General features: G+C 35.2%; 1 protein-coding gene across 1 annotated transcript in view; it reads right to left on the reverse strand.

The window, feature by feature from the left end:
- GPR158 (G protein-coupled receptor 158) overlaps positions 1-22,165 on the reverse strand; it is a 403,189-nt gene that overhangs the window by 169,151 nt on the left and 211,873 nt on the right. Inside the window, exon 4 of the mRNA XM_017535520.2 lies at positions 17,121-17,344. Coding sequence (XP_017391009.1) covers positions 17,121-17,344 — 224 coding nt within the window. The remainder of the gene's footprint in view (positions 1-17,120; positions 17,345-22,165) is intronic.

Below are 22,165 nucleotides of genomic sequence, written 5' to 3' on the forward strand. Positions count from 1 at the left end.
GTAGAGACGGGGTTTCACCATGTTGACCAGGATGGTCTCGATCTCTTGACCTCGTGATCCACCCGCCTCGGCCTCCCAAAGTGCTGGGATTACAGGCATGAGCCACCGCGCCCGGCCGGGAATATATTTTTATATTTTTTTATAAAATTCGGAGTCATATTCTTTGTCCCCTTTTCTTTTTCTTCATGATTCCTAAGAGGTTTGTTTGCTTGGTTTGGGAACTTTTTTAGATTAAGCATGCGAATTCCTTACTACTATATAAAGATATAGAAGTATTTTTCATTTGCTTTTTAATTGTTCAAATGTTACACTTAGTTCTAAAAACCACCCTTCATATTTTCAAAGCCCAGTGTCCAGGGAATGTAGACATTCCTGACCCCTAACAAAAAAAAGTTTTAAGGGAAGATAATCTACAAATGAGCTAAATAAGTTTCACAATAACAAGAAAAAATAAACATTTGAAACTCTAAATTTGAGCTGTGGGACTAAGCTTCATTTGAAACTCATAAAATATTTGCTTATTGATGAAATACAAAATACACGGAGGTGTGTGTTGTGTGCTGGCATGGAAGCCACATGTTTTTAAGATAAAACTTCTCCTGGCATTTTAGTGACACATACTGTGCATATTTGTTGGGAGAAAAGTATAAATGAAAAATAATTGAAAGCATTAATTTTATTTGAAATTTACTTATATTTAAATATTTAGGGAAAAGCACCTGTCAAAATACTTCTCAATCCATCTCAAGTTCAAAAATTCCTGAGAATTGGCTAGCAGCGTATGCAATGAGATAACTCCCAGTAAATTCAATGTATCTTAGATATAGCATTCCATCCTCTGTAGAAACCCTAAATGTTGACATAATTCTTCCAAGTTAATCAACACAACAGTTCCACTGGATATGCTGATTGCTCTGCTTACACCTAACTGCAATGATAAGGATGGCCTTACTCATATTTCATAGGCTCCCAAGAAGATAATTTGTAAGTTAATTCAGAAAGCATGATTATACTGCTCTAACCTTTAAGCCTAGCACTTCAGGTTTCTTCTTAGGGTTGAATTTATTGCACTGAAATAAAATGTCATGCAAATATATAAGCATTGTGTTACAAAATCAAATATTTCATTGCAAATGATATAAATTTTAATTAGTACTTGTCTTCTTACCCTCTAAGGACAAAGGTATGGAATTGAAAGTAGTGATACATTCTCCTTTGGTAACTCTTGAAATGGTCCAGAAATCCCTTCAATTTGTCTTCAAATACACATAGGACATTAAAAATTTATCTCATATTAGCTAGTGTAATATGATTCTTATTTGTGGATTCCATATTCCCCTGAACTGCTTACAGAATTAATCAGGCTTGACTCTGGAGTACATATACTTTTTTCCCTCTCAAACTCTTGGACCCCTTAAAAGAGTTCTCTGGACCCAATTACACTTATAATCAAAACACATTAGACGGCGGAATGACAATCTCATCAGTGCTAGCTAATCTTTCTACGTAATTAATGAAGAGGTTGTATCTACCAGATTCAAAGAATCAAAGAACATTAATGCTTGACTTGTTTTAAGAAGTTACCTAGCCAAATGTGTCATTTTAAAGAAAATTAATAAATGCCAGAATTTTAGTCTCTTAACTTCCAGATGGCAAGAAAATCGATATTAAGTAAAATGATTTTTAATATAAGCAATAGTAGTACTGTTCAATAAAAAAACAGTATTTTACAAAAACTGAGATTCTTTTATAATATTACCTTAATATTGTTTTGCTATATTATCCACAAATCCATTTATTCATCAAATATATCCTATCAGTAAAACAACTATATAAAGCAAACCAACATAATTTACATATATTTCAACTCATTCATCTTTTAGTAAGAGGTATGACTATAAAACAACAATGTTAATTTTGCTATCTTATATATGAAGAGAAAGACTGAGTCATTATTGTAGGGACATAGTCAGACATGTTTAAATTCATTAAAACCGTAAATACAAAGTTACCTGATCAGCCCTACGCTGGTTATTAAATGGAAATATACATAAAAGTGAATGTTAACTTTAGAAAAACAGTAATGATTAAATTTGTTGTGAGGTGAAGCAAATATACAAATTCAATACAAAGTTTGCAAAGCTCATACATAAAAACTTGATGTGAAAGGAAGAATCTATGTCAGGTCCAAGATTTTCTGATTGATATAAAATACTAAACAATGCAGGCATTTCTAGGTGGTATGGTGATGTGAGCAAAGCATGTAAGTGCCAATCCTTTCTCATTTTAAAATTGAAATTATGTAAATTATACAAATTTTTAAAAGCCTATATTAGCAGTAACAACCAGTCATCAGTGATGTTCCTATATCAGTAAATGGGAAATTTTATAGGTAGATACAATGCTGACTGAAATAAACTATTATGGTCCAACCAGTGACCAGTTCCTGGAAAAACAAGTTCTCTGCAATCCCGTCAGCATTGAGTAGGCTTAAAGTTAGCAACAGTATAAACACACACAGCAGAGGTCAAACTTGAAAATGGTGTGGGGAGAGGTAGGAGTGAAAGAGGGTGGCAGGAGGTATATGAGTCTCCCTCCATGGTGACTGTTCCTTATCAGAAGCCCAAAGAGTAAGTGCCCACATGTCACTAATACAGTGGTTTGACCTCCCAATACCCTTCACACCCACTGCTATACTGTTAATTGATAATTTTCTATTTCTTTTTAACCTTCTGTCTGAGCTTTGGAGTTATTCTCGACAGAATTCTGCTTACCCACCATTTGACTACAGATTAATATAGGAAAAGATAAGAATAAAAAGACAAAGTTAGTGCAATTGAAAAAAATATATATCCATAATTTTGAAGAACTGTTTCTCAGAGATTTATAGCAAAATTTTTTTTTAATCTAATTTGAATTATTGGCGATAATCTAGAGGACTTTGATATTGAGACTGTGGTAAGTAACACTCATATAAGCACACATCATTTTCTCAAACATCACTGTTGTACTCCACAGATGCTACATTGTTAATTAAAGGTTTGTGATATAACCTTGGATCAAGCAAATCTCTCACTGACGTTTGTCCAACAGCACGTGCTCACTTTGCATCTGTCACATTTTAGTAATTCTCACATTTTCATTATTATTATATCTGTCATGGTGATTGGTGATTACAGATCTTTCATGTTACTCTTGTAAATGTTCTGGGGCACCATGAACCACACCCATGTGAGACAGCAAACTTCATAAATGTTGTGTGTATTCTGACTGCTCCACTGACTGGCAGTTCTGTACCTCTCCTTCTCCTTGGGCCTCCCTATTCCCTGAGACGTAACAATCTTGAAATTAGGCCAATTAATAACCCTACAATGGTCTCTAAGTATTCAAGAAAAAGAAAAAGTCAAATATTTCTCACTTCAAATCAAAAGCTAGAAGTGATTACACTTAGGGAGGCATACTGAAAGCTAAGATGAGCTAAAAACTAGTCCTCTTGGGCCAAATGGTAAACTATGTAGTAAATGCAAAGGAAAAGTTATTGATGAAATTAAAAGTGCTACTCCAGTGGACACATGAATGATAAGAAAGCAAAATAGCCTTATTGCTAACACGGAGAAAGTTTGAGTAGTCTGGATAAACGATTAAAGTAGCCACGGTGTTCCCTTAAGCCAAAGCCTAATCCAGAGCGAGACCATAATTCTCTTCAATTTGATGAAGGCTGAGAGAGGTAGGTCCACATTTTACCTATGATAAAACTCATCTAGAGAGATTCCATGACTTACTAATTAAGTAACTTTGCAACCTTAATGTCATACAACCAGATAATTAAAGAATTAGAATTTTAACTCAGGTTTCTTAACCCCCAAATCTTCACAGATGAAGAGAGAAAACATAAGTAACAATTGCACACACATTAAAAAACAGTTGCTCAATATTAAAATACATGCAGATAGGAAACAGCAGCTTGGCAACTGCTGACAGCTGAAGGAGTGAAATAGAGGACAATCTTGATTTGCTTCTCAAAACGCAAAGGAAACTGTTCAAATACAACACAATGAAAACACAGAAGAGGAAAGCTGGAGACCCAACCTATACGCAATAGGAAGTCCTAATAGAGAAGCTCATGAGTGCTAAAGCAGGAGAGATAATATAGGAAATAAAACACAAAATGGGATTGTTTGTTTAGTTCTTGCTAATTTGTTTAAGTTCCTTGTAGATTCTGGATATTAGTCCTTTGTTGGATGCATAGGTTGTGAAGATTTTTTTCCCACTCTTTGGGTTGTTTAGTCTGCTCCTTATTTTGCTGTGCAGGAGCTTTTTTGTTTTATTAAGTCCCATCTATTTATGTTTGTTTTTGTTGCAGTTGCTTTTGGGTTCTTGGTGGGCTAAGGACATGAAGAGACAACTCTCAAAACAAGATATACAAACTGCCAACAAATATATAAAAAATGTTCAACATCACTAATTATCAGGACAATGCAAATTAAAACCACAATGTGATACTACTTCACTCCTGCAAGAATGGCCATAATCAAAAAAATCAAAAATAATAGTCATTGGCATAGATGTGGTGGAAAGAGAACACTTTTACACTGTTGGTAGAAATGTAAACTAGTAAAATCACTATGGAAAACAGTGTGGAGAATCCTTAAAGAACTAAAAGCAGATCTACCATTTGATCCAGCAATCCCACTATCAGGTATCTACCCAGAGGAAAAGAATTAATTGTACAAAAAAGATATCTGCACATGCATGTTTATAGCAGCACAATTCACAATTGCAAAAATATGAAACCAGCTCAAATATCTATCGATCAACTTGGGGATAAACAAAATGTGGTGTATGTGTATGTGGGTGGGTGGGTGGGTGGATGGGTGTTCATACACACATATATATATTCCATGGAATAGTACTGAGCCATAAAAAAATAAACAATAGCATTCTCAGCAACCTGGATGGAACTGGAAACTATTATTGTCAGTGAAGTAACTCAAGAATGGAAAACCAAACATCATATGTTCTCACTTATAAGTGGGAGCCAAGCTATGAGGACACAAAGGCATAAGACTGATACAGCGAACTCTGGGAACTCAGGGGAAAGGGTGGGAGGGAGGTCAGGAATAAAAGACTATACACTGGGTACAGTGTACACTGCTCAGGCAATCGGTGCACCAAAATCTCAGAAATCACCACTAAAGAACTTACTCATGTAACAAAACATCACGTGTTTCCAAACAAACTATTAAAATAAAAAAATAACACACAAGAAATTTACCAATCTCAGGGAAAAAAATCAAGCTGAAACTGGAGAGTATACATCACATTTTTTGCAACTACAATAAAAAGAAAACAACAGATTATGGTAAGAGTTAGGAAGTCAGTTAGGAATCAGACGAATAATTTTGTTCTACAAAGCAGCAGCCTGTAATCTTTTTGGCACCAGGAACTGGGTTCATGGAAGACAATTCCTCCATGGATGGAGGTATGGAGAGTGTGTGGGGGTGATGGTTTCAGGATGAAACTGTTCCACATCAGATCATCAGGCACTAGATTCTCATAAGGAGTGCACATGCGCAGTTCACCAGAGGGTTTGTGCCCCTATGAGAATCTAATGCCATGGCTGATCTGACAGCAGTTGGAGCTCAGATGGTAATGCTGGCTTACCCACTGCCACTCACTTCCAGATCCCTGCTACAAAGGACAAAAAGTGGGCCAGTTTCAATTCTAGATGATAAATAAAGTGGTAATAACAGGGCTTTGGGAGAAAAAGACAGTACTCCCTAATTCTCCCTAGAGCGAAGTTGTTGCCATGTAGAAGCAATAGTCAGTGGTGAGTGAGTGGTCAGGTATGACAGGCATATCAAACTACCGTTTACTGAACAAACTACTTGAGGATATAGACATTTCATACTGAAAAAAGATTAGCCAAAAGTCAGAGCTCAAAAGCAAGAAATTACAGTTAGAAAGGTCTAATAGTGAGCTATTATACCAAATAAACATATAGAAAGTCCCAACAATTTACTTAAATGTAGTGAGAGCCAAAAAAACATTAGAGAATTGTTTTCCTTTTGAAATTGGTGATTGCTATTATTGAAAATTGAAGGCAACTAACTCTAGATTAAATTTTAATAAACTGGGAAGTGGGGAGAAAAGGAAAAAAATAAAACACCAAATTTTTATTCATATTCCATTAAAGGGAAAAAATAATATTATTGTAATAATATGATACTTTATTAGTTCAACAGAATTAAAATAATGTTATATTTATTAGTTCAACAGAATAAGATTTAAGGTTAATTTGGTAGGCCTTAGGAAAGAAAAAAAAAAAAAGGAGGAAGTATCATCCATTAAAAACCCATAGAAGTAAATAACATCTTCCTATATTGGGTACAGTAGCTGGCCATTACTAGAATTAGGTTTAAGAAAAAAAACTTATAAATCAGTAAGGAACTTCCAAAATATCCCTATAGGCGAACTAAAGGTACAAGAAATGCTACAAGTATTGGCTTCTAACCATTATACCAATTTTCATGTATTATGTATTTTCACGTATTATACCATACTTCCCTCCCATAAATCACAGAAAATAGAAAGCATAAAGGAGGAACATCAATTGCTAAGTACAAAAGAAAAATCATCATAGCCTTCTTATTCACTGGGACTACGGAAGATAATATATGAGATAATCCATTTAACTAAAGGACAATACATATCATAAAAGCTATCCGTAAAAAGTGATATGTCATAATACTTAGGAATAAATTTAACCAAGGAGGCAAATAGCTCATATACTAAAAACTAGAAAATTACCAAAAGAAATGAAAGCTACATATAAGTAGAAAGACATTTTGTGTTTATTGATTGGAAGACTTAATGCTGTTAAGATGGCAACACTACCCAAAGCAATCTACAGATTCAATGCAAACTTGATCAAAATCCCAGCAATAGTTTTATAGAAACAGAAAAACCCATCCTAAAATTCATCTAGAATTTCAAGGCAGCTCAAATAGCCAAAAGAGTTTTAAAAAGAACAAAGTTGGAGGCTTCACACTTCCTGATTTCAAAATTTACTACAAAGCTACAGTAATTAAAACAATGTGGTATTGGCATAAAGACAGGTATACAGACCAATGGAATAGAGTGCAAAGCCCAGAAATACATCTTAACATATGTGATCAAATGATCTTTGGCAAAGGTAACATGACAAATCTACAGGGAAAGAACCATGTCTTCAACAAATATGGTGTTGGGAAAACTGGAAATTCACATGCAAAAAAGAATTAAATTGGATTCTGACCTTATACCACATATAAAAATTAACTCAAAATGGATTAGAGACCTAATGTAAGGCCTAAAACTATAAAACACCTAGAAGAAAACATAGAGGAAAGCTTTATGACATTAGACTTGGCTATCATTTCTTGCATATAACACCAAAAGCACAGGTGACAAAATAAAAAATAGACACACTTTATCAAAATTAAAGATGCTGGGGGCCAAGCATGGTGGTTCATGCTGGTAATCCCAGCATTTGGGAAGGCTGAGGCAGGAGAATTGTTTCAGGCCAGGATTTTGAGACCAATCTGGGCAACATAGCAAGACTCCATCTCTACAAAACTATTTCAAAAATAGCTCGGCATGATGTCATGCATCTGTAGCCCTAGCTACTCAAAAAGCTGAGGTGGAAGGCCTGCTTGAGCCCAGAATTTTGAGGCTGCAGTAAGCTATGATCATAGCTGTGAACATTCATGTACAAGTATCTGTTTGAATCCTTGTTTTATCTGTTTGAATCCATGAACGTTCACCTTATTATAGCCTAGGTGACTGAGCAAAACCTGGTCTCTAATAAATAAATAACTTTGGGACTTCAAAAGACCCTATTATGGAAGTAAAAAGAAAAATCACATAAAGGGAGAAAATATCTTCAAACCATACATCTAATAAGAGATTAATATAGAGAATATATAAAGAACTCCTACAAGTCAACAGTGAAAAACCAAATAACTTGATTAAGAAATTGGCAAAGGCAGAACACAGAGGATTTTTAGTGTAGTAAAACTAGTCTGCATGGTAACATAATGGTGGATAAATGCATTATACGTTTGTCCAAATTCACAGAATGTACAACATCAAGAGTGAACCATAATGTAAACTATGGACTTGAGAAAATAAAATGGGCAAAAGACTTGAATAGACATTACTTCAAATAAGATATATAAATGGCCCATGGCACATGAAAAGATGTTCAACTGCCACTAATCACTAGGAAAAAGCAAGTCAAACCCACAATGAGAGACCACTTCACACTCATTAAGATAGGTAATATTAAAACAACAATGATAACAACAAAACAGAAACAATAACAGAAAACAACAAATGTAGGTTAGGATGTGGAGGAACTGTAACCCTTCTGAACTGCTGGTGGAAAATGGTGAGGCCTCTGTGAAAAACTGTTCGGTGGTTCCTCAAATCACAAAACATAGAATTATCATTTGTTCCAGCAATACCATTACTAGGTATATAGCCAAAGAATTTAAAACAAGGGCTCAAACAGATACTGGTACATGAATGATCAAAGCAGCATTATTCACCATAGCCAAAAAGTAGAAACAACTCAAATGTTCATCAACAGATGAATGGAAACACAAAATACAGTATATACATACAATAAAATGTTTTTAAGCATCAAGAAGATATTAACTTCTAATATATTGTACTACATCAATCTTGAAAACATTATGATAAAATAAGTCAGACACAAAAGAATGAATATTATGATTCCACTTACAGAAGGCATAAAAATAGGCAAATTTGTAGCCACAGAAAGTAGAAGAGAGGTTACCAAGGAATGGGAAAATGGGATGTTTTTGTACATGGGTATAGACTTTGGTTTAGGATGATAAAAAATTCTGAAAATGAATAAAAATTTTACCAAAATAAAAATATGACATACCTATCTCTATTTTATCAAAATAGTCTTGAGAACATCATAGTTAACCTGTTAGAATTTCATTTAAAAAGTCACTTTGCATACTATATTAAAACATCTCATTTTTCAAACAAAAACATAGCCTTGTTATTAAATCTTTTGTCAACTTCTAATTTTTAAGAAAAGAATGATTATAGAACTAGAAAAGAAAATATTAACTACAGTGTGTTCATGTTTTAAAAAATCAGTCTTTTCTTCTAAATTACTAAACTCAAACAGGCTAAAATTTACTAAAAATAAGTCAAACAAAAGATTATTTTCAGAAATGATACATGCTGCTGTTCCTTCCAATGTATCTTGTTTCTCTGAAATTTTCATTTAAAAATAAATTACGCTAACACTTGACATTATTAAGCTGTAAGGAACCATACTCTCTCTTTGAAATCATGAATAGAAAAATATGTTACTTGTCACAATATTTGGTAAAAAATGTAGAATAAATTTAAAAATATTTAATATTCAGGCTCTTTAAAATACTGTTTTAAAATTCTTGTTTGAGAAGAACACACTGGTCTCAAAATTATTCACAGTTTACTGACAGATTTCATCTTTAACCAAAGGCATAGGGAAAAATGGGTGTAATTAGTTTCCTAAATGTTTCTGCAGAGTGAATTTTAATTTGCTCTTCAAGATGTCATCCCACAAGCCTCACCCTGAAATATAATGGAATCTCATTTGTGTCCTTTAAAAGGATAAAATGACAACTCCATGAAAAAATGGGCAAAGTATATGAACAGACACTCTTCAAAAGAAGACATTTATGCAGCCAACAAACAAATGAAATAAAGCTCATCATCACTGGTCATTAGAGAAAAGCAAATAAAAACCACAATGAGGTACCACCTCACACCAGTTAGAATAGCCATCATTAAAAAATCAGCAGACAACAGATACTGAAGAGGATGTGGAGAAATAGGAATGCTTTCACACTGTTGGTGGGCGTGTAAATTAGTTCAACCATTGTGGAAAACAGTGTGGCAATTTCTCAAGGATCTAGAACTACAAATACCATTTTTCCCAGCAATCCCATTACTGGGTATATACCCAAAGGATTATAAATCATTCTATTATAAAGACACATGCACACATATGTTTACTGCAGCACTGCTCACAATAGCAAAGACTTGGAACCAACCCAAATGCCCATCAGTGATAGACTGGACAAGGAAAATGTGGCACATGTATAACATGGAATACTATGCATTCATATAAAAGGATGAGTTCATGTCCTTTGCAGGGACATTGATGAAACTAGAAACCATCATTCTCAGCAAATTGACACAATAACAGAAAACCAAACACCACATGTTATCTTTCACTCATAAGTGGGTATTGAACAATGAGAACACGTAAACACAAGTAGGGGGACATCACACACTGGGGCCTGGTTGGGGTGGGAGGATTGGGGAGGGATAGCATTAGGAAAAATAATTAATGTAGACGGTGGGGTAATGGATGCAGCAAACCACGACCATGGCACGTGTATACCTATATAACAAACCGGCACAATATGCACATGTACCCCCGAACTTAAAGTATAATAAGTAAATTTTTAAAAATTAATTAACCTTAGGTACTGAAAAAATAAAATCATATGTTAAACCAATATTGAATCAATGATGGTTAGCAGTTAATTACTATAGAGTTGATATGTTGGGCCTGGACAAATCTCTTTCAATTAAATATATTCAAAAATCAGACTTTCCTGGAAGAACCATGTAACTCAAATACATAAATATCTATACCATATTATGTCTCTTCAACATGATCACCTAATATTTCCTTTGAGAACAGAGAACTCTCTATTACCCCTACACGTATTTGTTTGCTGCCCAGAAGGACTGGTTCAGTTGCTAGTTTGACACTGCCACTGGTTTTCCTATCTTTGTCAATTCACAGAACTACTCACCACTCTAATATAAATAAAAGGGGCCTGAGTTCCAGAATGGTCCATTTCTAGCAGGCCCTCAATGAAATATAGTGCACATACTAAAGGCAACTAAGATGTGACCTTTTCTGAATTCTGGTGTAACTGGCTTAAAGAGAACATGGTTCAAGTGTCAGCAAAAGAGGAAGTAGAGAATGTCTCAGATTCTAGCTTAGGTGCCTTCCCTAACTAGGTGTTTCCTGGCCCTCCCTCAGAGTGTCTTCTGGCATATGTGAGAGTGTTCTTTTTTTCAGGTATGTGTCTAGGCAGATGCCTCAGCCATCATTAGAACATGGTATTCTATACCCAGCTTCGCTTACTATAACAGCACACAGCTTCACAATAAACTGCCTTCTTGTTCTTAATAGGGAATAGAATCTCGAAGTTGGTTTCACTTAGTGAATACCCTTTGAAAACTCAGTAAAGACCAACAGTATTTATAAATGTTTATAGGAGGAATTTGTAGCCCTCCTAATTTTCAAGATCCAAGAGAGGAAATAGATTTCATGCATAGAATCTGTTTAGAGTCCTGAGAATGGTTCTGAGGCTGATTCTGAATGAAATGGGAAAGAGAAGCATGTGTGCCTACCATAGTAATGTTGCAATGACAGGTGGTCTGAACACTGGCCGACGGTGATCTAGACACTCTAAAAGTACCTGCGTTAACACCAGCCAGGAACAATGTATCAGGAACACATTATGATACCCCCACAGAATCGATTTTCCTGAGCTGTTTTTAAGTATTCAAACATCTGCACACGCTTGGCGAAATTAACAGACAGAGCCATGAAATTATTCTATTCCATGTAAAAATGTTTATCATTCACTACATTTTACAATATTGTCTATATAAAGATCCACAGGAGAAATTTCTTCCAAGACTCAGTGCCAGAAATATTTGAATTTCATCTCAGTGACTGGTTGTTTTTTTATCTTATGGCTACTATGATTTTTTTTTTTTTGCCCTCCCATTTGCACTGCTACTGGAAAACTCTAAGAAAGCTCTTCTTCCTGGCACTGGGTGAGAACAGTATCCGTTACTTCACAGAATCCGTTTTATATTTTAACCTCATCCTGAGTTCAACTAATTTTTTCTCTACTTATTTTCACTTAGCCTTAATTTATTAACTTACACTTCTAATATTCTAGAAGTGTTTTTATTTCATATGCTGGAATAAGGCAAAATGCAAATGTATAAACTTCTCAACCTAGCTGTGTTACCTTTGGGAACTCAATCTCTCAGGGGCTGGATTATCTTATTGATAAAATGTGAGGTTTCTCCACTCTAGTTCTGAACTGTTTTTCATCCTTCTAAATTAAAACCAGGAAAGTATTATAGTAACAAACTTATTCCAATATTACAACTTTTTATTTTGTTACTTTTTTAAATTTTACTTTAGGTTCTGGGGTACATGTGCAGGTCATGCAGGGTTGTTGCATAGGTGCATACATAACCAGGTGATTTGCTGCCTCTATTCCTCCTTTGACTATATCTGGCATTTCTCCCCATTTTATCCCACCCCTGCTGTCCCTCCCCTAACCCCCTGCAACTTCCCCCAGTGTGTGATGCTTCTCTCCCTGAGTCTATGTGTTCTCATTGTTCGACACCCACCTATGAGTGATAACATGCAGTGTTTGGTTTTCTGTTCTTGTGTCAGTTTGCTGAGAATGATGGTTTCCAGATTCATCCAAGTCCCTACAAAGGACACGAACTTATTGTTTTTTTATGGCTGCATAGTATTCCATGGTGTATATGTGCCACATTTTCTTTGTCCAGTCTATCACTTATGGGCATTTGGGTTGGTTCAAGGTCTTTGCTATTGTACACAGGGCTGCAATGAACATACGTGTGCATGTGTCTTTATAGTAGAATGATTTATAGTTCTTTGGGTATATACCCAGTGATGGGATTGCTGGGTCAAATGGAATTTCTATTTCTAGATCTTGAGAAATCGTCAAACTGTCTTCCACAATGGTTGAACTAATTTATACTGCCACCAACACTGTAAGAGTGTTCCTATTTCTCCACATCCTCTCCAGCATCTGTTGTCTCCAGATTTTTTAATGATTGCCATTCTAACTGGTATGAGATGGTATCTCAATGTGGTTTTGATTTGCATTTCTCTAATGACCAGTGATGATGAGCATTTTTTCATATTTGTTGGCCTCATATATGTCTTTTTTTTTCTAACTATTAAAACAACACAAGAAGGAGTATGTGTCCTAATTCTCAACATCCCTAATGACTTCATAATCGATACCCAGGAGGGGTTTCTGTAACTTTCTCATTTTGAGGGTGGGGATGCAAACGGAAATTTCCTAGAAAAGCCAGTTATATCAATGAACAGGTAAATTTTGTTTGCACACTAGGTAATCACTCTTGAAAAGGACAAAAAGCCACATATAAAGAAATGCAAAGTAAATGGTTTTTAAAGATTATCAACACAGAAATATTTGTGTGATTGCATATGTGCCTATGAATGAGTAACTTATGAAGCTTGGGTGCCTCCTTCAAAGAGGAACTGCTTTGTTTCCTTCTCATTCTTTTGAGCTACTTTAAATGTCATACTTGGCCCCCAATGTGGGAAGCATACATGGATTACGAATTTTATAAAAAGGTCCAAAATTAATAACAAAAGACAAACACCTAGTAAAGGCTAAGTGTGAGGTATTCTACATTGATTATCTCATTAACTGTTTTAAATAATCCTCTAAGCTAAGTATTAACACGTAAACTCCTTTTAAAAAACTGTAACAGATTTATTGAGATATAATATACATACTTTGATATTCACCTTTTTAAAGTATATAATCTAGTAGTTTTTAGCATATTGACAGAGTGGCACAACTATTACCATAATCTAATTGTGTAATATTTTTTGTCTTCCCAAAAAGAAACCCTGAACTCATTAGCAGTAACTCCCCATTTTTCCTTCCTGGTAGTCCCCAGTAACCACTAACACTAATCTAGTTGTCACTATGAATTTGCCTATTCTGAGCATTTCACTCAAATGAAATGATAAATATATGGTCTTGTGTAACTGTTTCACTTAGCAGTTTTCAAGGTCCAACCATGTCCTATCAATATTTGTGTGCACATTTCTTTGTAGACATATGCTTTCGGTTCTTCTGGATATATACTGGGAGTGGAGTTGCTAGGTCATATTGTAATTCCATTTTTAACTTTTTGAGGACTGCCAAACTATTTTCCAAAAGGGCTGTACCATTTTACACTTCCAATAGGAATGAATGAGAGTTTCAATTTCTCCACATCCACAACAGCTGATAAACGTCTTTTTTATTACTAGCTATGCTAGTGAGTATGGTTAGTCTGAGTTCCATTTCCTAATGGTCATCCTTTCATAAACATTTTGGCTTACTTATGTATTTTCTTTGGAGAAATGTCTGCCATTCTATGTGTTGTCTTTTTACTTTCTTAATGCTGTCCTTTCATAAAAAAAGTTTTCATGAATCCAAGTTATTTACTTCTTTTGTTGTATATGCTTGTGATGTCATATCTAAGAACCCACTGCTTAACTGAAGGTCATTAAGATTTCTGCCAATGTTTTCTCCTAATAAGAGTTTCTTGGGTTTTTACTCTCTCATTTTGACCTATAATCCATTTTAGTTAATTTTTGTATATGGTGTATGAATGCCATTTTACAGAAGAGGAAACTAGGTAAAGAAAGGCTAAGCAATTCTCCCAAAGCCTCACAGTATGCAAGGGGCTAAGACAGTATTCAAATCTAAACAACCTGGCTCATGAGTATGTACACTTACCTGAAATTGTAATGCTACTTCTGTACTCTAACTGAATTTTTTCTTTTGTCAAAATAGATGTAAATCGATAAATTATATGGGCTTTGTTCTTTTAATTATCAATGAGTAGAGAATGTAATAGGAAACTCCTAAAGAAATGTGAATATTGCTACAAAAGGGATCATCTAGTTTCTTCTTTATTCAAAGTAATATTGCAAAGACACAGGAAAACTTTAAAAAGCAAATCCAAAGTTTACGTGCTATAAATCTCCCATTTTCCCATTGCTTTTATCAATTGAAATCACAACAGAAAATGCACCAAACATTTCTTTTCATCAGTATACAAGGTCTATGTTCATTCACTTTATTAGTTTATATCCCCCTTATATTATGTCACCTTCTGTAAAAACTAATTCTTCGAAAGGTGACCATTTTAAATCTAGATGTTTTATTTATCAATTTCAACTATTAATAATTTTTAATCTATAGAAATTTCCCTAAAATGATATAGAAAGCTCTGTATTCTCATTATAGTCCTGTAAAGAAGGATTTTTGTAATTAACATGCCATTTCACATGAAGGTCCAGGGAAATTAGCAAGGTTTAACCGGCAATGCTAAGTAACACTAATATTTATTAAGACATTGGTCTTGCCAAAATTTTCTCAGGTTGCTTAATATCCAGTGTAATATTTTACCTACCATGTATTACTGACTCATTTAGCAGAACAATCATTAATTATCAAAATCAATTAAAATTCATAGAGAACTATGGGTTATCTACCATATAAATGATTTACATTATATCAGAGACATTTCAGAGAAGTTTATTAAATAGACCTTTCAATTCTACCTGCTATGCCACTGACAGACTTTTTACAAAGCTAATTAATTTTATCTAGGTAACAGTGGTTATGTATTTCTCAACTCTACATGCCTATTATTTTTATTTTATACAGACACACACACACACACACACACACACACACACACACACACACACACACACACACGTTTGTTGCAAAATAAAGATAAGTATTGGTTAAATGAGGAGCAATCTGCCTGTCTGCATTTTCTTGCTGACTTAAAGCTTGATTTTAATTTGTACTGCATTCTTCTATTAATGAAACAGTCAATTTAAAATGACTATCAAAGTCTATAACATTAACATAATGAACACAGTCTCCTAGAATCCCAAAAGAGGTTTTTAAAAATAAAAAGTAAAAACTTGAGGCTTTATAATAGATGCCATCCACAGAGGGGTTTTTTTTTTAATTTCTAATGGGAATACTTTATACCTTCCATGAGCTCTGTAATCTAAACCAATCTGTATAATTTTGCCAGTTTAAAGAAGTCATTTGAATTCGGAAAAGGTTGGAATCTTTAGGCTTTGTTTTCTTTCCAATGGCACAAGTAAGTTTCTGCAAGCATCAGAATCACAAATTCAAATGCAACACTGGCTACATATAACTAACTGGTGGACACCTGGAGAAAGCTCCCCTTTTTAGGGGGAGCTTTGTCCTGCACATTTTAACATTTCGTCCACCCCTGACTAACAGGCACCCAAATGCTTCTACTACCCACCCCCTTTTATTGAGATAGGGTCTCATTCCGTCACCCAGGCAGAAGTACCATGATGTGATCATAGCTCATAGCCTTGAACTCTAGGCTCAAGAGATCCTCCTGCCTCACCCTCCTAAATAGTTAGGACTATAGGCATGCAGCACCACACTGGTTAGTTTTTTTGGTTGTTTGTTTATTTTTTGTAGAGACAGGGTCTTGTTATGTTGGTCAGGCTGGCCTTGAACTCCTGGCCTCAAGCAATTCTCTGGCCTTGGCCTCCCAAAGTCCTGAGATTACAGCATTAGCCACTGCTCCTGGCCTGTGCTACTTTTGATTACTTAGAATACCAAAGAACAGGTTATCTCCAAAGCTCTATAAGTCCTTCTCAGGATTGTTATTATTCTAGGACACTAATATAAGACAACATAGAAGGTCATAAATAAATTCATTCTTCAAAGTATAATGTGCTAAAAAATAGTTGAGTCATTTACCATCTTCAAACACAACTAAAAAACATAATATATAATAAACATAACAAAGTTTCTTAGATACGAAAAATGTAATAATATATTGGATGCTGGCAGAATAAGTTTCTCCAGATGCCAAATACATAATGTAAATGAGAGTCACTTAAGTCAATGAAGCAGTTGAGATCCAGGCTAAACAAGGGGAAACATTCTATAACTGTTAAAATAAAGTATCATATTTTAATCTCTATGTTTCTGGTCGGCTAAATAATATAATTTTTACATTCTAGTCCAATCATATTATAGAAAGAGAAGCTGCTTAGTAGAGAAGCAACTTCGATTTGAAAATTCTATTTGCTTAAAAATAGAAGAGTTTACTCTATAATACAAGATCATAACCAGGGTACCTGGGTTTACCTTTGCTTTGCGAAAGTGGTAGACCACCAGCATGCTAATGAAGTCGAGCAGCATACACAGGGCTTGGAAGGAGATGATGGCAAGTCTCAAATACTTATCCTCCTGGACGAAGCACGGGCTGTCATCAGCACAGAAGGGGCAGCCCTCCCTGCAAGGTAGGCAGACATAGGCTTCTTCTGACACATCTTTTGTACTTCCTGAAATATGTTGATCCGGACCCCTTCCTGAAAGTTCCAAATAAAATCACAGCGTCATTTGCACCTCTTGGGTAAGTAAGGCTGAGTACAGAGTCAAAAGACATCCTTGACTCTTTGTTCCTTTTCTCATTGATTAAAGACCTTTTGTCAACCCTCTCGCTAGGGAAAAGAGTTATTTTTCCATCAGACTCCAACAGAATTCTTTTTATCTTCTTGATGTTAAAAATCACCATTGAGAGTGATTGAGGAAAATTAGCAAAAATGGAAATAAAGCTTCATGAGGGCAGGGAACAGTTTTCTAAGTCTTTTATATCATTATCTACCACTCACCAACTGAAAAGCACACATCACATTCCACAAATACTTGTTACAGAATTAAGCAGAAGTAATAAGAAAGTTGATGTTTTTATGTACCGAGTAAATACATGCATACCTTTGGGAACTTCTTGACCTAGATAGTACAGAATCCAAAATGAGACTCTGCTCCTTAATTCATTCATCAGGGATCTCATCTACCAAGTTCATTAGGTCTAAATTAGATAAAATGGTATTTAATCGACAGTTGCTCAGTGTGCAACTGCTTAATGATGGTGTATCCTTTGCCCAGAGTACAGTCCATACTTACAAGCTATCCTGTAATTTTCCACTTTGCATGCCCTTAGGACATTTTCACACTATTCACTTACTACTATCAATACTCCTTTTAATTTTAGGCTCTGTCTCCATTATCAGATTTAAGTTACTTCTGAAGCCCAATAGGTGAAGATTCTCTTTAATATTTAAGATGAGTTTAGCACCAACTATCCAATTAATGCCAAATACTAAGAACAAACACCAGAAACAACTATTTCCAACTCAGAATTCAACATAAAAGACATTAATGCATTTGAACTCACTTCAGTATATGACACAACTTTGATTAACTGAGAAATTTGGGAAAGAGTTTATTCTAGGTAACAGGATTTTAATAGTACACCTTTTAACAAAGTCTTTGTTTCTTTCAACTCTTGTTAAAAGTTTACAATGTTTCTATAATGTATTTCTCTGCTTTGTTTCCTCAGTAAAAACAATAGGAAAAACATAATTGAATATTTATTTTATGATTATGGATATACTGCTATTTAAGAGTCATCATTCTGTTACATGATACAAAGCAAATGGATTTTAGTGTGGAGCAGACATAGTTCCCTCCTCCAGATAACTCTGTGACATGAGACAACACACTGGACCACTTTGGGTCTTAGTTTACTTATTTATGACACATGAATTCCTGTGGGATTAAATGATATTATTAATATTCATAAAAATCACAGTGACTAGCTCTTCCTCCTCTTCTCCAAATACAGAAGATGCAAAGAATAATTAGGAATTCATGGTGCCTTAAAGAAAGATATTCCTCCTGAACAGAGAAGTTAGAAGAAATAACTGAGATATAGAGGGAGTGTTAGAGACAGACCCTCCAGAGATCTCTAGGAGTGGGTAAGATAATGATTAGGATGTGTACAGAGGGAGATGCTAGATAGGGAGGAGTATTTACACAGTGTCTTAACAGAAATGGAATTTACTGGAAAATGCCAGAATGTGATCAATATGATGATTGAGTAAAGGCTACAAGATTATTTTATCCTTCACTGATCTTTAAGACAGTAGTTTCCTAAGAGTGGGAGATTTAGTCCCTAAGTTGTCAAGGCTTAAGGACTAAATAAGTAATAAGATAAAATGTTATTTAAATAAATATTCTACTGAATGAAAAAAGCAAGAAAAACTGATGGTCGATAGGAATAATGATGCTATTTCTAAAAAGCGATTTTTTTTATGTTGTTGCTTTCTTTGAAACACGTGAGATCATAACACAACTGCATCCAGGAAAAGGCGCCATTGGAAATTGAAGAATTATATGACAAGAGCGTTAAAGAAAGGATTTGAGAAGTCATGACTGAATGTAATCAACAGCATAATTGGAGAAATTAACTCTAAGAATATTTGTTATCTCTTCTAACACTGGAAAAAAGTAAAGTCAAAGATTTTTTTCAGTATATATTTTAATTTTTAATTTCTGTGGAGTGTGTGTGTGTGTGTGTGTGTGTGTGTGTGTGTATTTTTTTTTAATTCTACTTTAGATTCTGGGGTACATGTGCAGATCATGCAAAATTGTTGCTTAGGTACATTCACAGTACGGTGGTTTGCTGCGTCCATCCTCCCATCACTAGTATCTGCCATTTCTCCCCGCCCCTAGCACCCCACAACAGACCCCAGTATGTGACCCTCCCCTCTGTGTCCATGTGTTCTCATTGTTCAACACCCACATATGAGTGAGAACATGTGGTGTTTGATTTTCTGTTCTTGTGTCAGTTTGCTGAGAATTATGGTTTCCAGGTTCATCCATGTCCCTACAAAGGACATGAACTCATCGTTTTTGATGGCTGCATAGTATTCAATGGTGTATATGTGCCACATTTTCTTTGTCTGGCCTATCATTGATGGACATTTGAGTTTGTTCCAGGTCTTTGTTATTGTAAACAGTGCCACAATGAACATGGCTGTGCATGTGTCTTTATAATAGAATGATTTATAGTCCTTTGCATATATACCCAGTAATGGCATTGCTGGGTCAAATGGAATTTCTATTTCTAGGTCCTTGAGGAATCACCACACTGTCTTCCACAATGGTTGAACTAATTTTCACTCCCACCAACAGTGTAAAAGCATTCCTATTTCTCCACATCCTCCCCAGCATCTGTTGTCTCTAGATTTTTTAATGATCACCATTTTAACTGGTGTGAGATGGTATCTCAATGTGGTTTTGATTTGCATTTCTCTAATGACCCGTGATGATGAGCATTTTTTCAAACATTTGTTGGCTTCATATATGTCTTCTTTTGAAAAGTGCCTTTTCATATCCTTCGCCCATTTTTGGATGGGTTTATTTGTTTCCTTCTTGTAAATTTGTTTTAGTTCTTTATAGATTCTGGATATTAGTCCTTTATCAGATGGGTAGATTGCAAAATTGTTTTCCCATTCTGTTGGTTGCCGATTCACTCTAATGATTGTTTCTTTTGCCGTACAGAAGCTCTGGAATTTAATTAGATTCCATTTGTCCATTTTGGCATTTGTTGCCATTTCTTTTGGTGTTTTAGTCATTAATTCCTTGCCTATGCCTATGTACTGGATAGTTTTGTCTGTTTTCTTCTAGGATTTTCTGGTGTTAGGTCTTATGTTTAAGTTCTTAATCCAGCTGGAGTTAATTTTAGTGTAAGGTGCCAGGAAGGGGTCCAGTTTCTGCTTTCTGCACATGGCTAGCCAATTTCCCAACACCATTTATTAAACAGGAGATCCTTTCCCCATTGCTTGTTTTAGTCAGGTTTGTCAAAGATTAGATGGTTGTAGATGTGTAGTATTGCTCTGGAGGCCTCTGTTCTTTTCCATTGGTCTATGTCTCTGCTTTGGTACCAGTACCATGCTCTTTTTATTTCTGTGGCCTTGTAGTATAGATTAAAGTCCAGCAGTGTGATGCTGCCAGGTTTGTTCTTCTTGCTTAGAATTGTCTTGGCTATGCAGGCTCTTTTTTGGTTCCATATGAAGTTTAAAGTGGTATTTCCCATTTCTGTGAGGAAGGTCATTGGTAGTTTGATGGGGATAGCATTAAATCTATAAATTACTTTGGGCAGTATGGCCATTTTCACAATATTGATTCTTCCTAACCATGAGCATGGAATGTTTTTCCATCTGTTTGCATCTTCTCTTATTCCTCCATCAGTGGTTTGTAGTTCTCCTTGAAGAGGTCCTTTACCTCCTTTGTTAGTTATATTCCTATGTATTTTATTCTCCATGTAACAACTGTGAATGGGAGTTTGTTCTTGATTTGGCTTTCTCTCTGTTATTGGTGTATAGGAATGCCTGTGATTTCTGCATATTGATTTTGTATCCTGAGACTTTGCTTAAGTTGCTTAGCAGTTGCAGGAGATTTTCGGCTGAGATGATGGCATCTTCTAAATATACAATCATGTCATCTGCAAATAAAGACAATTTGACTTCCTCCTTTCCTAACTGAATACCCATTATTTCTTTTTCTTTCCTGACTGCTGTGGCTAAAAGAGTGGTGAGAGAGGGCATCCTTGTCTAGTGCCAGATTTCAAAGGGAATGCTTCCAGTTTTTGCCCATTCAGTATGACATTGGCAGTGGGTTTGTCATAAATAGCTTTTATTATTTTGTGACACATTCCATCGATACCTAGTTTATCGAGAGTTTTTAGCATAAAGCACTTTTGAATTTTGTCGAAGACCTTTTCTGCATCTATTGAGATAATCTTGTGGTTTTTGTATTTGGTTCTATTTATGTGGTGGATTACGTTTATGGACTTGCATATGTTGAACCAGCCTTGTATGCCCAGGATGAAGCTTACTTGATTGTGATGGATAAGCTTTTTGATATGCTGTGCAATCAGTCTGCCAGTATTTTATTGAAGATTTCTACATCTATGTTCATCATGGATATTGCCTTAAATTTTCGTTTTTGTTGAGTCTTTTCAGGGTTTTGGTATCAGGATGATGTTGGTCTCATAAAATGAGTTGGGGAGGACTCTCTCATTTTGTATTGTTTGGAATAGTTTCAGAAGGAATGGTACCAGCTCCTCTTTGTACGTCTGGTAGAATTTGGCTGTAAACCCTTCTGGACCTGGACTTCATTTGGTTGGTAGGCTATTAATTGCTGCCTCAACTTCAGACCTTGTTATTGGTCTATTCAGGGTTTCAACTTCTTCCTGGTTTAGGCTTGGAAGGGCGCAAGCGTCCAGGAATTTGTCCATTTCTTCCAGGTTAACTGGTTTATGTGCATAAAGTTGTTTGTAG

This window comes from Cebus imitator, unplaced genomic scaffold (genome assembly GCF_001604975.1).
Source record: "Cebus imitator isolate Cc_AM_T3 unplaced genomic scaffold, Cebus_imitator-1.0 Scaffold92, whole genome shotgun sequence".
In the NCBI taxonomy this organism is placed as follows: domain Eukaryota; kingdom Metazoa; phylum Chordata; class Mammalia; order Primates; family Cebidae; genus Cebus; species Cebus imitator.